General features: G+C 53.5%; 1 protein-coding gene across 28 annotated transcripts in view; it reads left to right on the forward strand.

Annotated features, from left to right (window-relative positions):
• JAKMIP3 (Janus kinase and microtubule interacting protein 3) overlaps positions 1 to 17695 on the forward strand; it is a 62043-nt gene that overhangs the window by 12544 nt on the left and 31804 nt on the right. For all 28 annotated transcript variants that reach the window (XM_064431634.1, XM_064431624.1, XM_064431620.1 and 25 more), the window contains 3 exons: positions 10746 to 10887; positions 11736 to 11925; positions 13032 to 13529. In XM_064431634.1, coding sequence (XP_064287704.1) covers positions 11791 to 11925; positions 13032 to 13529 — 633 coding nt within the window. In that variant the 5' untranslated portion in view covers positions 10746 to 10887; positions 11736 to 11790. The remainder of the gene's footprint in view (positions 1 to 10745; positions 10888 to 11735; positions 11926 to 13031; positions 13530 to 17695) is intronic.

The following is a 17695-nucleotide window of genomic DNA, read 5'->3' on the forward strand; positions in this document are numbered from 1 at the left end:
GGCACATCCCGGCACATCCCGGCACATCCCGGGCACATCCCGGCACATCCCGGCACATCCCGGGCACATCCAGGGTACATTCTGGGGCACATCCCGGCACATCCCGGCACATCCCGGGCACATCCCGGGCACATCCCGGGCACACCCCGGCACATCCCGGCACATCCCGGCACATCCCGGGCACATCCTGGCACATCCCGGGCACATCCCGGCACATCCCGGCACATCCCGGCAGGTCCCGGCCGGGGCACGGAGCGGCTGCGGGCGCTGCCAGCGGCTCGGGATGCGCGTCCCGGGCAGCACCGAGCCCTGCCCCGGGCTGGCAGCTCCCGGAGCGGCCGGAGGGCTGTGCCCGGTGCCAAGGGCAGTTCTGCCGAGCCGGGGCCGGGGCCGGGGCCGGGCAGGAGGAGCTCCTCCCGCAGCAGCGCCGGTGCCCGGTCCGGAGCTGCCGGTGCCCGGTACCGTCCGGGGCTGCCGATACCCGGTCCGGGGCTGCAGATGCACGACCCCGGCTGTTTGTTTCCTGGAGCTTTTTTATCTCCTAGAGCCCACGGATCTGAGTGTCAAATCCAGATGAATTTATACATGGAGGAGGGAGCTGGGATTGCTGCAGGAAAGAGAGGAGGGTTCCCGTGCAGCAGAGAGGCTGCAGGTGGGACAGGGACACAGGAGCATTTCCTGAGCACCAGTAAAATGTTGCATTTGTCACTTGAAAGTAATTCTAGTTTGGTTGAAAAGCCGCCAAGGTATTATTATCTAGACAGAAAAATGCTCTTAGGCTGCTGTTTCCAGTGCATCTGTGGTCATTTCAATTGCAGATTTGGTTTTTAAAGCAAGTCTGAAGTTGTTATTATTGTTAGACATGTTTTCCTTGTACTTTTCGATAAGCTTTTAAAAGTTTTTAAAAGCTCAGCATCTTTAGTTGCTGTGGTGTTGCTGATCTGTGGGTGCTCAGCCCACCTGCAGCTGCCTGACCACTGCAGGTCACCGTGGCCTGAGCTGACATCCCTGAGGGATGGGGCAGAGTCACGGAATCACAGACTCACAGAATTTATAAGGCTGAAAAAAGCCTTGGTGATCATGAAACCCGGCTACTGACCACCACCACGTTCACCTCTAAACCGTGTCCCTAAGTGCCACATCTGCATTTTGGAGCACTTCCAGGGATGGTGATTCCATCACTGCCCTTGGCAGGACTGGAGAATCCTAGAAACCTTCCCTGATCTCCAAGCTGAACCTCCCCTGGTGCAATGTGAGGCTGCTTGCTCTCATCCTGGGGAACTCAGCTGGGGCCTCTCCTCCCAGCCCCTTTCCCCCTCTCCTGAGCCTCTGGGCTCTTCCCTCTCCTCCTGGCCCAGCAGGGCTCTCCCAGTGCCACCAGGACATCTGTCCTGTCCCACTTTGCACCTGGCAAGGGCAAAGCAGGAGCTGTGGGAGTGCCAGTCCGGGACTTGACCTGCCTGCTGCAGGTCGGGGTGCTGGGCTGGATGGGCTGGGCTGGTCTGGGCTGGATGGGCTGGGCTGGATGGGCTGGGCTGGATGGGCTGGATGGGCTGGGCTGGTCTGGGCTGGATGGGCTGGGCTGGATGGGCTGGATGGGCTGGGCTGGGCTGGGCTGGGCTGGATGGGCTGGATGGGCTGGATGGGCTGGGCTGGGCTGGATGGGCTGGGCTGGTCTGGGCTGGATGGGCTGGGCTGGATGGGCTGGATGGGCTGGGCTGGGCTGGGCTGGATGGGCTGGGCTGGAAGGGCTGAAAGTGTTGCCCTGCCCTGCCCTGCCCTGCCTGCCCTGCCCTGCCCTGCCCTGCCTGCCCTGCCCTGTCCTGCCCTGCCCTGCCTGCCCTGCCCTGCCCTGTGGTGGCTGCTCTGGTCCCAGCACCAGGGACTCAGCTCCTGCCTTTCCTGCCCAGTGGTGGTTTGGCCCCAGGAGCAGCAGCACTGCTGCTCCTGCTCCCAGGGTTTGTGGTGTGTGATCCCAAGTCAAAGATTCATCTTGCCACCAGAAAAATCATTTCATTTCCTGCCAGTGCCCACAGGGTGGTTTCTTGTTCTTGCGTTAGTACAAAAAAGTAACTGAAACATCCTTTTCACCTACACAGGATTAATCATTTAATAACTTCCTGTTCAATGTCCTTCCAAAAAATCACAGAACTTTGCTCTTCTATTACCTGGTCACACCTATTATGTTCCATTTAGGAGAATTTGAGTGCATTAATGAGCGCCTACCATTTAGCTTTCTGCAGCATCATAATGCTTTTCCTCTGATTTCACATCTCCTGCCACTGTAATGCCTTATTTACGTTGCTGTGTGCACAGCAGATGTCCTCAGTGATGACTTGATCTTTCCTCCTAAATCTCTGTGTGCAAGATATGTCAAATTGTATTTTTAAATGTAGATTACCTTGTACTTTCACGGATTGAATTTCGTGTTGCTAAGTTACCTATTTTTTTCTAGTTTGAGGTTATTGTTTTATTTTTTTCCTTTTGCCTGCCTTGTCCTCTTTCCTGATTGACCTACATAATCCTCTGCTATCAGCGGGTTTTTGTGTCCTGCCCTTTACCAGGTCACCAGCACACCCAGCAGTGCCAGCCCCTGCAGCTGGGCCCGGAGCAGATCCTGTGTCTGGATCCCCACTGTGCAGTTTGCTACCCAGCACAGTGCTCACTCTGCTCTGGGAATGCCCTGGCCGGGCCAGGGGCAGGGCTCAGTGCTCCTGTGGGCACATCCAGCTCAGATATTCCGTGATTCCACAGTTCCGAGCATTAATCCCAGCAGGGTGCTCATGGAACTGGGATCCAGATTCCATCCCCAGCTCCCCATGGCCGGTGGGTGCCAGGGCTCACTGAGGTCACTCTCAGCCCCAGCACAGCCCGCGTTTCTCAGCCCCTCTGCCTGCTGGCAGCCGCTGGCTTGCTGGGCAGGGCTTGCTGGCCATGGCCTTCCCCCTGCATGTAATGAGCCGTAGGAATTTGCACCGTGTCGATTAAAACCCTCGCAGGCTCCCCGGAGCAGAGCAGGCACAGCCATTGCTGTTCCAGGGCGGGTTCCCTGCGGGTGCCCAGAGCCGCAGCCCCTCCCTCAGTGCCCCGAGAACGGCCAGGCTGGGCTGGGGGGCATATCCCCGCAGGGAGCGTCCCCTCGGGCTGGGGACACATCCCCTCGGGCTGGGGACACATCCCCTCGGGCATCCCCTCCCCAGCAGGGACACATCCCGGCAGGGAGCATCCCCTGCAGCATCCCCTCGGGCTGGGGGACACATCCCGGCAGGGAGCGTCCCCTCGGGCTGGGGGACACATCCCGGCAGGGAGCATCCCCTCGGGCTGGGCACACATGCCCTCGGGCCCCGGCCGGGCAGGGTCGGGCAGGGTCAGACGGCTCAGCCCTTCCTCGGCTGAGCATCAGCGCGGTGCCAGGGGCCGCTTCCCCTGAAGGAGTGCATGCAGGAGGCTAAGGGAGTGGAGAATCCCGGCTCAAATCCCAGATTACCCCGCTGCCACACTGACCCACAGAGGGAAGGGCTGCTCTGCAGCTTCTCCAGCCCGGAGCTGGAGCTGGCGGTGGGAATGCGTCCCCGGTTCGTGATGCAGCACATTTCACACGGAAAAGCAGGGCCGGTGCTTTTCCTGATCACTTGCACATCTGAGGGGGAGATTCCTGCAGGGAAGGGCTTCCCCAAGAGGAGGCATCAGCCAGGAGAGGCCGCTTGGGAATGACTCACTTGGCCTCAGAGGTGAAATCCAGGAAGTCATAGTGACCCAATGGAGAGCACAGGCAGAGGCAGCTGTTGAAGTTCTTCTTTTCCCCTTTTCTTTGTTTTGTTTTGTTTTGTTAGTCTTGGTAAAAAAAAAAAAATAAAAAAAAAAGAAAAAAAAAAATTTTTCCCAGAGAAATGGATCAGAGAATCCCCGAATGGTTTGGGTTGGAAGGGACCTTAAAACCCACCCATCCCACCCCTGCCATGGCAGGGACACCTTCCCCTGCCCCAGGTGCTCCAGCCCTGTCCAGCCTGGCCTTGGGCACTTGGATGGGGCAGGCACAGCTGCTCTGGGCAGCTTCCTCAGCCTGGGGTGCTTGGGCTGCAAATGCTCAAGTGAGGGTGAAAGCCTTTTCTTCCCCCAGGCTCTGGGTCTGCCAGGGTGCAGGGTGGCCTCACACCCTCCTACAGCTGCAGGGCAGTGCTATTGCAGGCCAGGCAAACTGACTGCAAGGGTTCCTGCAGCATCTCAAACCAAAGCAGCTTTGAGCAATCATTGCAGCTGCAAACTCCTCAGCCGTGTGTGTGCAGAGCTGCCCTGGCCAAGGCAGCAGCACGGGGTCTCTGTGCCTCCATAGCCCCACGGGCACAGCCTTTGGCTCATGCCACACCAGCACTTCCCACTGAGCCCTTTCCCGTGTGCCTGCAGCCCTTTCCTTCCCGCCTGTTGCTCTGTCTCTCTTCTGGAAGCACGAGCTGTGTTCTGCCAGCCTGGTCAGGGATTCCGGCTCTTCAGCTGGGAGGACATTTTGCTTCCAGGATTTTATTCAGCCATCTTCCAGGGGTTGCTTTTGTTATAAAATCCTTTTTGGATTTTTTCTGTATAGTTGGAAATATTTATTTAGCCAGGGCCTGAAGGGGCTCCAGGAGAGCTGGAGAGGGACTGGGGACAAGGCCTGGAGGGACAGGACACAGGGAATGGCTCCACTGCCAGAGGGCAGGGATGGATGGGATGTTGGGAATTGGGAATTGTTCCTGGCAGGGTGGGCAGCCCTGGCACAGGGTGCCCAGAGCAGCTGTGGCTGCCCCTGGATGCCATTTGAGCAGTTTCTGTGTTCTGAACTCGTTTGCCATCTCTGGATTTGGTCTCTCTCCTTGCCCGTGCTGGAAGCCCCACCTGGTGCAAGCACAGCAGGCTCTCTGCTCTCTGACGCAGAGCTGCCTGCCCCCAGAGCGTACCCGAGGCTCTCTGGATGTTCCCCAGGGATCCCCTTCCCCGCTGGAGGCTGGCACGGGTGCCAGCAGAGCTCACCCTGCAGGGAATTGGGAATGCTGTGGATCCCTGGCACTGCTGCCCCGGTGGGCACCACCCCCACAGCACACCCCAGGCACGCTGGGATGCTCCTGCTCTCCTCCTCAGTCACTGTTTATTTATGGTGCTGTTTCTCTGTGTTTATTATTGGTTTTTTGTTTTTATATTATTGAGGATCACAGGCAGTAACAGGGCAGAGGTGGGCTGGCACTAGGGAGGAGACTCGCAGCAAGCATCTCAAAAAGGTCATTTAAACCAGGATATTTAGTAATGAAAAATCAGGTTTGAGATAATCTCGTCCTCGGTTTTCCAGGCTGCAGGAACAGCTTTTCACTAGAGCCTGATGGACATCTCCCAGCTGTTTGCATTGGGAGATTAATCAACTTTCCATTCAAATTCTTGTCTGTTGCTGTGAAATGTCAATTTTTATCTTGATTTAGAGCTGGGCACACATCTACTGAGAAGTAAAGCACACTGTCAAATAGAAATGTAATTTTTGGATAGTCTGGGTCAGCCTAAAGAAAAGTTCCTGCTCCCATCAGTGTCTTTTGCTGCTGCCCAGTTCCTCACAGCTGAATTTAATGATGATGAATCAGCCTGGAAATTAACCTTAATTCTGAAACCCAAAGCACACTGGTTTTGTTGCCACTGTTGAGTCTGTTATTTTTCAAGCTCATTTATAAATTGAATAAATCCAAGAACTAAAAATCTTTTATGAGCGTGCAGCAATTAAATACTGCCTTTTCCATCCTCAAATCCAGCTGTGTTGTGTGTTGGTGCCGAAGAGGGTTGGAGAGGTAGCATTAAATAGTTATTTAGGGATGCTAATAACATGCTTAAAATGTTTCCATCAAGTGCTTTTGGATGGTGCGATGCCATCTGTGTTACAGTTGATTTAGTTAATTATACAGGCATGAATTCCTTGGGAGAGGGGATGGCATTGCTCTAACAGCTTGTTTGTGAGCAAGAGAACGCAGTGACATGCTATTAAACTCGAGGAATTGGATCTGAAATACATTCCTCGCTAATAGTCCTCCCCAAATTACACTGAGTTTAACAGATAATTTGGATGGGTGTGCTATTGGAGTTTATGGCACAAACTCCAGTGGATTTTTGTACCTTAAATATTGGGAGTTAGCTGAGAAAAAGGAGAAATTGCTTTCCTACCTAGTCACCTGTTTTAATTAATGATTGCTCTTTCTGCAAATTGGCCCTAAGAGTTGTACAATTAAACAGGTGCCCTGCTGTAAAATGTGCCTGCTGGGATTCAGCAGCAATTGTGTCTGCCAGAACTGCAATGACAGACTGTCCTGAGCTGGGACCCAAGGATCGCCCAGGGCAGCCCTGCACAGACACCCCCAGACACCCCCAAATCCCCCCTGGCACCCCTGGAGTGCTGCCCAAAGGCTCTGGAGCTCTGGCAGCCTCGGGGCCGTGCCCATCCCCTGGGCAGTGCCAGCACCCTCTGGGGACGGACCTGTCCCTGAATCCATCCAAACCCCCTGGCCCAGCTCCAGCTGCTCCCTGTAAACCATCATTGACACCCACCTAAGGTTTGCACTTGAAACAAAACCCAGAAAACCTGTGTGAGGCTGATGATGAAGAACCAGAGGGTGGGATTTGGGTCCCTGGCTGTGCCACAAACAGGGAACTTCACACACAAGGGGAGGCTGCAAGTGTGGAGCTCACAAAGGACATGATCCACCCGTCAGAGAGTTAAAGCCAACAGCACTGGAAGGATTAGTCTTTGAGGAAAAATCCAGGTCAGATGGGATTTGACATGTGTCTGTTTAGCTGCTGCTGAATCAATCTAATCCTCAGCAAAACTTTGGCTAGACTTCCATCTGCAGAGATGTCGGGGTGAGGGGCGGAATTATTTTGAATTTAAAGCAGATATTATATCATGAAAGATAGGTTTCAGAGCTTCCTTCTGGGAAGCATTGGTTGGTCATTTATTTCCCTTCTGGAAATGGAGAGTTGCTCTACAGCAGCAGCTTAGGTGCCAGGGTGTGTTACCTTTGCAGGGTGGGGAGGCACCTGTGTGCTACCTGAGCAACTCCCTCAGCTGGAGCATGGACACTCAGGTGTGCCTCTGGGGAGGTCTGGGTTGGGTCACACACTGCTTGTATTTAAAAAAAATGTTATCAAATTAGTCTCAATCTAAATAGCACAGAGAAAAAATTCCTCATAGAATGTCCAGGGAAGGGAGTGGAGCTGGGAAGGGGTTGGAGAATTCCTGAGGATCTGGGAAGGGAATGGAGAATTCCTGAGGAGCTGGGAAGGGGCTGGAGAATTCCTGAGGAGCTGGGAAGGGAATGGAGAATTCCTGAGGAGCTGGGAAGGGGCTGGAGAATTCCTGAGGGAGCTGGGAAGGGGCTGGAGAATTCCTGAGGGAGCTGGGAAGGGGCTGGAGAATTCCTGAGGGAGCTGGGAAGGGGCTGGAGAACTCCTGAGGGAGCTGGGAAGGGAATGGAGAATTCCTGAGGGAGCTGGGAAGGGGCTGGAGAACTCCTGAGGGAGCTGGGAAGGGAATGGAGAATTCCTGAGGGAGCTGGGAAGGGGCTGGAGAATTCCTGAGGGAGCTGGGAAGGGGCTGGAGAATCCCTGAGGAGCTGGGAAGGGGCTGAGCCTGGAGCAAAGGAGGCTCAGGGGCCCTTGTGGCTCTGCACAGCTCCTGCCAGGAGGGGACAGCCGGGGGTCGGGCTGTGCTCCAGGAACAGGGACAGGAGCAGAGGGAACGGCCTCAGGCTGGGCCAGGGCAGCTCAGGGTGGGCTCAGCAGGAATTTCCCCATGGAAAGGGGGATCAGGCCTTGGCACTGCCCAGGGAGGGTTGGAGTGCCCATCTCTGGAGGTGTCACCTGGAGGTGGCACTCAGAGCTCTGGGCTGGGGACAGGTGGGGATGGGCACGGCTGGCACTCCATGGGCTGGGAGGGGTTTTCCAGCCCCAGGGATCCCGGGATTGGATTCTGCATGTGAATCCATGGGGTCTGCACGTGAAGGAAATGCACAACAGAGCCCTGAGTGCAGCACAATCCCTGTCTTGGCCTGCTCACTCCTTTTCCCGTGCAATTCCCAACAGGTTTCCTCTCCCCTTGCAGTTGAGTGAGGGATGCTCTGTTTACATGGAATTATGGCAAATGTTTATGTGGATAAAGCCCAAAGCACAGCTCCAGCATGGGACACGATTGCATGGCTTAGCATGAAATTCCTTTCCAGAGGAAAACTCATTTTCTTGCGTTTGGCTCTCTAGGCTGGTGCAGTCCTAATGGAACGTGGATATTACTCATGTGAAAAAGTGGGAGCTCAGCCATGAACAGTATTATAGTTTATTTCTATCATAGTATTTCAGGGTGCACCAGAGGCTCAAAAAGGTTTGTTTAAACTAATAAATCAGAACAATTTGTCAAAAACAGAGACCACCAGTGCTCGCAGAGCTGTGGCAGACGTTGGCAATGTTCCATATTTGTAAGAACAGTGTTCTGCTTTCAAATATTGGTACCCTGGGTAGGGATTAATTCACTTATTTTTAAGCATGGTGAAACATTCATTTCTGCAACTGCTACCCAGAAAACACATTTCCCAATTAGTCTTGATGTCTGGATTGCAAGTCAGGAGGCACAGGGAGCGCTGAGCCCTGCTTGAGGCAGCTCTGATGCATTATTGATGCTGTTTTCAATATCAAACATGCCAGGAACCAGATGCATAATCTATTCTGCCAGCATCAGAAATGCCATGACCTTTCTGTCCTATTAAGGTGATGTGTCTGATAGCTGCCCCTTCTGTGTAACTCACTGGGAAAATAAAGGAAAAATCCCGGGGCAGGTGGCTGGTGTTCCAGGGGATGTCTCCTGTGCCCAGTGCCGTGGGGAGGGGGAGCTGCTCTGTGCCCTGCTGAGGGTCTGTGCTCAGGGACTCCCGAGGTCCCCACGTGTCCCCAGTGCCAGAGCAGAGCCTGGGGCAGCAGCTCTGTGTCCCCTCAGCCAGGAGGAGCCATTCCTGCCTGCTTCTGGCTCAGCACTGCTGGGTTGGGAGCGTTCCTGTGGCGTGTTTTCCTCCCAGTGTTTGTGATAAATGCTCCTTCAGGCCTGGCCTGGCAGCTGGCCCGGGGTCCCAGCTGGCCCCTGTGCCCGGGGCTGCTCCGGCTGCAGGGCCACTCTTGTGGGAGCACAAGCCACCACTGTGGTGCCTCCAACAATGGCACTTGTCCCCCTGCACTCACACGAGGCCGTGGCTGTCACTGGGAGCTGCCGTGCCCTGTTCAGCCCTGTTCCATTCTGTTATTCCCTGGGAACAACAGCCCAGCGAGTCCAGCTCTGCTGGGGCAGCTGCCAGGGCTGGGCTCTGCTGGCCCAGCATCAGATATATCCATCCATCTATCTATCTATCTATCTATCTATCTATCTATTCTATTCTATTCTATTCTATTCTATTCTATATATATGTATCTATAATACATCTATATATATATGTATCTATATCTATCTCTACATATATGTGTATAAATATATATATATATATACACACCTGGCTGCAGCATCACACCTGGGCTCTGCCACCCTTCACATCCCCAGTGCTGTGCCAAGGGAAGGCTCCACCATCACCTCCTCAGGCCCTCCACTCCTCCTCGGGGCTGGACGTTGGTGGCATTGGTGGCATTGGTGGCATGGCTTAGTGGACACGAGGTCATTCCTGGGTGACCCTGGGCAGGGCCAGGAGTTGGAGCCCAATGGTCTAAGCAGCTGCTTGCCATGAAATGTGTCAGTTCATACCGTTAAGCCTTCACAACATTTTAAAGAAAATTAAGACGCTGCAACGCTGTAAGCATCAGGATCTGTGCTCTACAAATTGACCTCGGGCAGAATTCCCACCCAGCAAACTCTGCTCCCCGGTACCAGCTCCTGAGTTTTCTGTAAGCACGCAGATGTAAATTCCCTGTCAAAGGAATCCTGTTAGCAATCCCCGTACCATTCAAATGATGATTTGCCTGCCATTCATGTGGAAGCAGTTAAAGCTTCTGGGTCGTTTCCTCAGGTTGTGAACTAACCTGGCTCACTCTGCCTCTGCCTTTGCAGGGAATCCTCTCAGAAAATGATTGCAATGTGCACAAAGGGCTCGTTTGCTGCAGCAGGTACAGCTCTGTGCCTGTGGCTACAGGCTGCCCCATTTTTTATCACTAAAGAAAGGGGGTTTTAAATCTCCATTGGTGTGTTGTGTCTGCTTGCACAAAGCAGCAAGAATCTTAAATGCAAAGAACATGTACTCATGTTACAGATTTCTCAGGCAATATCTTTAAAATTTAATTTATTTCTATTTCTTTGCCCAATCAAACGTGTTTCTTTTTATAGAAACTTCCAGGCTCCAAAGTCAGGCCTGAGAAACAGCAGAACTGAGACTGTTTGTACCACCTTGGTTTGGACAATTAATATTAGGAATGTTATTTTATTTTCCCACTTGTTTCTCCAGGTCTCAGCCTCCCTCCTCCCCTCTGACCCACTGCCCTGTGTGATTTCTCTGGCTCTCAGCAGCTCTGCCCTCCCAAACTCCAGCCCTCTCCCAGCCTTAGATCCCATTTTTATACCCCCAGAGCAGCTGCCCCCCTTGGCTCTTTCCTCCCTGATAGATTCAGGCTTTTGCTCTTGGAATTCACACCAGGCCCTTTTTTATCACAATATTGTTGTGGAGGTTTTTCCCGCTGCTATTTTGCTGTTCTCATTTGTGGTTGCTCTCTCCTTGCAGCTGCCCTGACCTGCTGAGCCCCATCCCGTGCCTGGACAGGGACAGAGCCTCTGCTGTGCTGGACCATGAGGGACAGAGCCAGGCACTGAGGGTCTCCAGCCAGGAACACTGCTGCCCACCTTAACAGGATTGCTTTAAAAAGGTTGGAATGTTTCCCCAAATCTCAGCACTTTTTACTGGAACTTTGTAGTACGACCATTCCTTGGTTCCATGATTCTATGAAAACAGAATAGAAATAAAATCTTCCCAGTGGTTGCTGTCTCTGAGCCATGGCAGTGCCAGGAACTGGTGGGTGGGTGTCCCTCCTGAATTCCACATCCTCTGCTCTGTGTGCATTCCATATCCTCTGCCCTGCGTGGGTTCCCCGTCCTCTGCACTGTCTGAATTCCCCATCCTCTGCCCTGCGTGGGCTCCAGGACAATAGTTGTCCAGATGAAGGAATGGACAGTGCCTGGCAGGAGGGTGCAGCTGGGGGGACAGGCCCTGCTCCCAGGGAACGAGGGATGGCACAAGAGGCTGCATCAGAGGAGGATCAGGTTGGATATTGGGCTGCACTTCTCCATGGAAAGGGCTGTCCAGCCCAGATGGGAAATCCCCATCCCTGGAGGGATGTAAGAGCCTTGTGGATGTGGCAGCTGGAGATGGGAGGGTTGGACTGAATGGTCTTAGAGGACTTTTCCACCTGAACAAAGCTGTGATTGCACACCTATCCCATGGAGTGCAGCCCACAGCTGGCCCTTCCATGTGAGCAGAGCTGTGATTGCACACCTATCCCAGGGAGTGCAGCCCCCAGCTGACCCTTCCACCTGAACAAAGCTGCGATTGCACACCTATCCCAGGGAGTGCAGCCCTCAGCTGACCCTTCCACCTGAACAAAGCTGCGATTGCACACCTATCCCATGGAATGCAGCCCCCAGCTGGCCCTCGGCGTGTTTCGGGTGCTGTGTCCCGGCCAGGCAGTGACAGCCTGTGCCCTGTCCCTCCCTGCAGGCCCCAGAAGATGTAGAGCGGGAGCAGCGAGCCGCGGGGCCGGGCGTCCCTCACCATGGCCAAGAGGGGCTCCAGCAGCCGCGCCAGGGGGGACAAGCCCGACGCCTTGGCCGCCCTGCAGGCTGCCAACGAGGAGCTCAGGGCCAAGCTCACCGACATCCAGATCGAGCTGCAGCAGGAGAAGAGTAAGGTGGGCAGCTTCCCCTGCCGTGGTGCGGTTCGGTGTCGCACGGAGAGGTCAGGAATGCCACAGTTCTCCCTGCTGGTTCTTCCCTTTCCCTTTGACACTAATGCCATTTGGGTTTGGCACTCTGACTCCTCCAAACCGAGTGCTTACCCACGTGTGCAGCACTAAACCTCAGCTGTGCCTCCTGCCTAACTCCCAGGTTCCAAGGAGGCACAGCTTCTCCCTCAGCCTTTGGGAGAGGGAGGGCAAGTGGGGCTGGAGCCTCAGCTCTAGGAGTTCCAGCCCTTGCCTTCAGATCACTTCTCAGCAGGAGCATGGAATATTATTTGTTTTTCCCCAATTCTCCAAATCAGTTTCCACTGATAGACTTTGGGGGGGTTTCGGTTCCAGAATAGAAATGTGTTACCCTGCAGGGACAAAATGATAGTTTGCATTTTCCCATGAATTTGCATCACTATCAGGCATTTTAGACCATGAATCTGACACACAGGTATAAATAAATAGAACATCTGTTGATCCTTTTGCTGTGCAGCAGTATTTGCAGCGTTAAGGCTGAGGACTTTGTTTTCCTTCTCCTTGTCCTTCACAGCCACTTCTGGCCATGGCTTCTCTAGAGTTTATGGCATGGTTTTAAACTGAAACATCACTTGAGCCTTGTGTGGTCAGGTACAGTCAGTGATTTCTGCTGAATAATACATCACTTAAAAAGCATCTGGTAAAGTGCAGCTGTTTGGGGCTTCACAGGAGCTTGCACAGAGATTTTTGTGTCCTGCCTGTGCATGTGCAGGTTTAGCCTGTGTGCCTGAGCGGGCCAGAGTGATGGCCTTGGCACCTGATTTTTCCCTTATTTTGGGGGTAATGTGCTGTGAGAGCTTCTGCAGAATAAAGTAAGGACTCAGACTTACTTGGAAAGTGCTGACTGATTCCTGAATGTGTATTAAACATGAGCCTGCAGTGAAAGAAGGGTCTTTGCCAGCAGCAGTTTGTAGACACAGACATACCAGCACTGAGGTGTAATACTGTAAAGTCATCTGTACTACTTTTAAATAATATCATGATATGTATTCATTGTTTGGTTTACTGAAAATACTATTTTTTTTTCCTTATAGGTCAGCAAGTTGGAAAGGGAGAAGAATCAGGAAGTGAAGCAGATCAAGGAGCACGAACAGCATAAAAGCACAGTGGTGGTCACAGAGCTCAAAGTCAAACTTCACGAAGACAAAATGAAAGAGCTCCAGGCCGTCCGAGAAACTCTTCTGAGACAGCACGAGGCTGAGCTGCTGAGAGTGATAAAAATCAAGGACAATGAAATCCAGCGGCTGCAGACCCTGCTGAACGCCGTGCGCGACGGGGCCCCCGACAAGGTGAAGACGGTGCTGCTCACCGAGGCCAAGGAGGAGGCCAAGAGGGGCTTCGAGGTGGAGAAAATCAAAATGCAGCAAGAGATCTCCGAGCTGAAGGGGGCGAAGAAGCAGGTGGAGGAGGCTCTGACGATGGTGATCCAAGCTGACAAAATCAAAGCGGCGGAGATCAGGAGCGTGTACCACCTGCACCAGGAGGAGATCACCCGCATCAAGCGCGAGTGCGAGAGGGAGATCCGCCGGCTGGTACGTGTCCCTCCCTGCTCCTGGAGCCCGTGCTCTGCGGGAAATGGGCACTGCTGGGCAGCTGTGGAAACTCCGGGGCTTGCTCCAGGTCTGTTTGCGTTTGCTCATAGATGGGGCAAAGTGGTTTTTAAAGGTAGCAGGATGTTTGGTGAGAAACTCCTTTATCCACGTGGATAACAAGCCTGTGGATGTTGTTCACATTAAAGGTAGCAGGAAGAGCCCTCAGGTTCCTGGCTGGCCAGGGGAATGCTACAGCAGTTATGTGTCTTGGGTTATGCCCCTATTTCCTCACCCAGCCTTCCTTCCTCAGCCACCTTGGTCCCTCCTTTCCCTGCCTCTCCTGGTTCCCATGGACATCCCATAGTGAGGCTTACAGAACCCCAGATGCTCTTTGTCTGCACCCCTGGGTGCTGCCCACGCAGCAGGGCACTCAGGGGAGTTCTCTCCATGCCCACCGTGGTGGTTTTCCCCAGGACAGGGCTGGTTCTGCTCCTGTGTGGCTCCCCCCTGAGCAGGTGCCTGGGATCTCACCTGGCCCTCAGGTGTGGCTGCTCAGCCTGCCCTCACCTCAGCCAACACCTGATCCTCAGCTGCAGCAGCTGCACTCTCAAAGGGATCAGCTTCACACCTGGGGAGGATGGAGGGGCTGCTGGTGCTTGGAAAAGGGGGCAATCCCTGTGGGAGGGAGCTCCTCACAGGGAAGGCTTTGCAGCAGAGCCTGGCAGGCCAGCAGCGCCTTGTGGGGCTCAGGGGTCACTGCTGCTGTCCCTGACCCACACTCTGAGCCCCCGAGGGCTGCTGCCCTGCCCAGGGGCTGGGTCACACCCTGCCGTGAGCTGTGTGTTGGGTCTTGTCTCAGTGCCTGTGTGGTGTCACCATCATCCTGTGTTTGCCATGCTGCTTTACAGCTCCCTGTGTCCTGGGGCAGACACAGCCAGCTCTCCTCTGTGTCATTAGCCCTCGGCTGTTACCCAAACCCTAAATAAATTTAAAATGCCCACAGAGCTTCAGCCTGGCCCCAGATCAAAGGCTGGCAGTGTGACCACACTGCAGAGGCCCCCTGTTCTGGAGGATGCTGTCCAGCATCACCTGAGCCCTGACCCCCAGAGGGCCTGCCAGGGACTTTGCAGTGTTCTTTGCCTTTATTTAGCCTCCTCTCAGACTTCAGGCTGTTAAGGTTTTTCATAGATTATTTTATTTTTATGAAGAGGATATTAAAAACCATTTACAAGCAACTGCTCCATTGATGCTGCTCAAAGATCCTGCAGTGTAAGTACATTTTCCTCTCACCATACATCACTGGTGCATTGATTTCGTTCAGCACAGTGAATGGGGGGCTAATGGACATCCTAAATAAACTTGCTGCATCACCTGGAAAGGTCCCACTAATGGCCTTTAATGCAGAAGCTGTAAAGTAAATATGGTCTTAGTTACAGGGAACAGAGTGGTTCAACGGGGTGTCATCTAAACTGCCTTTGAAAATCAAACTTTTTTAAAAAAGTTCCTGCTTGAAAGAATCAGATTGGCTCACTGCACCAATGAAATGACCTGATGCCATGACTTTGCCAAACCCTGAGTGCCTCAAGTGCTCTCAGCTCCATGGGCTCCTCAGTTATCCTGGTGGGAGCTGGTGGCTCCTGGCACCTTGTGGGGAGGGCCCTGGGGTCTGGTGCAGGGCTGTGCAGTGCCCTGCTAACAGGGAATCAGGGACTGGCTCAGCTTCAGGGCATTGTCTGAGCTTGCATGGACTGGCAGTCAGGGACAGGAGCAGAGGGAACGGCCCCAGGCTGGGCCAGGGCAGCTCAGGGTGGGCACAGCAGGAATTTCCCCATGGAAAGGGGGCTCAGGCCCTGGCACTGCCCAGGGAGGGTTGGAGTGCCCATCCCTGCGGGTGTCACCTGGAGGTGGCACTCAGAGCTGGGGACAGGGCACAGCTGGCACTCCAGGGTCTGTGAGTCTGGGAGTTCTCCAGATAAACCCCAGCTCCTCACTGCAGCCATTCCCTGGCCAGGTGGATGCCAAAGGCTCCAGCCCCTTGCCATGGAGCAGGGCTGGCAGCTCCCAGCACGGCAGGCGGCACAGGAAGGCAGCTGGGTGTTTTGGGGTGTTTTTGAGTGTTTTTAGGTGTTTTTGGGCATGCTGCTGTGCCCCCAGTGCCATGCTGGCACACGTGGCTGCTGTGCCTGTGCCTGCCCGGGCTGGTTCAGCTGCCCTGGCTCACAGCTCAGGGGGGCCCTGCAGGAGATGGAATCCCCCTGCAGATGGCAAAGAGCGCCTGTGGCAGCAGCCTCCCTTGGAGAGAATGTCTCATTTTAGTCAGCCGCTCTTAAATTTCAATTTGTGCATTCTGAACCGCCTTAAAACCCTGCATGGCTGTGTGTAATGACATTTGTGTGGCAGGAGCACGCCCTGCTGAGTGTGTGCACAGCCAGGCCAGCAGCTTTCAGCCTGCAGGGCTCCCCAAGCCTTGATGCTTGCTAAGTAGGACCAAAATTCCCTGTGGAACAGAGCATTTAAACTTTAATTAACTCTGGGTTGGTCAGGAAGGAGAAGCTCTGCACAGCCATGGCCACTGCAGCCTCCTCACTCCCATCTCCTTTTTCAGGGGACTGAGAAATCAGAAAAACTGAGGAAATGGGATTTGCTGGAGCCTGGGGAGTGGTTATTTTCAATCTAGATAAACTTTATCTGATCAGGAGTATAAAAGCTTTAATAACCTGTGCCAATCCCCCCGTGAGACCACTGGACATGGAGAGCTTCACAGCTCCCTGGTGGCAGTGCCCCCCACAGCCCAAGAGGGGGTCACGGTTCTGAGCCTCTGCTCTCAGAGACCCTGAGCCCTGCCAGACTGTGCTGAGGTAGTGAAGATGTCTGATGCCAAGGTGGGGTCACATGGAAGGGTAGAAAGCTGACTTTTAAATATCGATTTTATTGGTGATTGATTCAGTCTTTACCCTCTGCTTTTGATTCCCTCATGTGTTGAGGAACCCCCATATCTGGGACTGTACAGGTGGCTCAGCACCTGAAAGGCAGACACACGTTCAAGGTGAACTGTTCCTTCTTCCACCTGGGGATTTTTTAGTCATTTGTGGTTTACCACAATTACCATTACTCATTTACCACTTTTTTTTTTCTCCCAACTAAACCTGCCGTGCCCACAGACCCACACTGCTGCCCATGAGTTCTGGGCCTTGCCCTGCCTCTCCTCCCTCCCCCCGTGTGCTCAGCACACCTTTCCCCTCCGTCCCTGCTCTTCCCACACTGTCTCTGTCTGTGGCTGCAGGCTCCAAACTTGTGCGTGTGTCATGTAGAGGAATTTGCTCAGGTGAAGGGAGATGTCAGTGCTGGTGTTGGCTTGTGGTTTATGAAGGTTATGTTTAGGGATTTTTTTTTTCCTGGAAAACAAACTGTTAGTGAAATGCTGTGAAATGTTTTGTGTTTTCTCATCTCTTTGTTCCTCCCAATTTCATGTGTTGCCTTTGTTGTAACATGTCTTTGTTTCCGTATAAGTAAGAATCAACTACCCAATATTCTGCTTATTTTATACAAACAATCATTTGATGATGTGTTATCTTCTCATCTGTGCATCCATTAAATTTCTCCTCATGAGGCATTTAGCAGGAAGACCTCAGGTGCTCTGGAGCCCCTGTGTCTTTGTTTCATTCAAAGCCAGCAGACGCTGCCTTCACGGACATTGCTGGAAGGGTCGTTAGTCATGGCACCCAAAATCCCTGTCATTTGCTCCATTTTGCTTTCCTGGTACCTGGGTGACCTGTCCTGCGTGGGCCACGTTGGCATTTACTGCAAACCAAGTCCTTGGAGTGACTGTTGCCTCCCTCTGTCGTTTTTTCCCAGGTTTACAGACAAAGCAGAGATAAAAGTAATACAGCTCTTACAAGGCAAAATGTTCTTATTTGAAGCAGGCCAGGTTTAAAAACTGACCATTGAAATTAAATGTCTGAAGTTTCAAAATCCGAAGGCAAAAATCCTGTGTTTCTGGAGGCTGAAAGAGCTGGCAGAGCCCTGGGGCAGGGCTGTGACTGCTGCCTTCCCGTGGAACCCCTGCCACTGGTGCTGAGAGCAGCTCTGCTGCCCTGGGGATGTGCCAGGGGTCCGGCCTGGGCAGCACCCAGCCCTGCTGGGACCAGGGATTGCCTGAGCTGGGC

This window comes from Passer domesticus, chromosome 8 (genome assembly GCF_036417665.1).
Source record: "Passer domesticus isolate bPasDom1 chromosome 8, bPasDom1.hap1, whole genome shotgun sequence".
NCBI classification, from domain to species: domain Eukaryota; kingdom Metazoa; phylum Chordata; class Aves; order Passeriformes; family Passeridae; genus Passer; species Passer domesticus.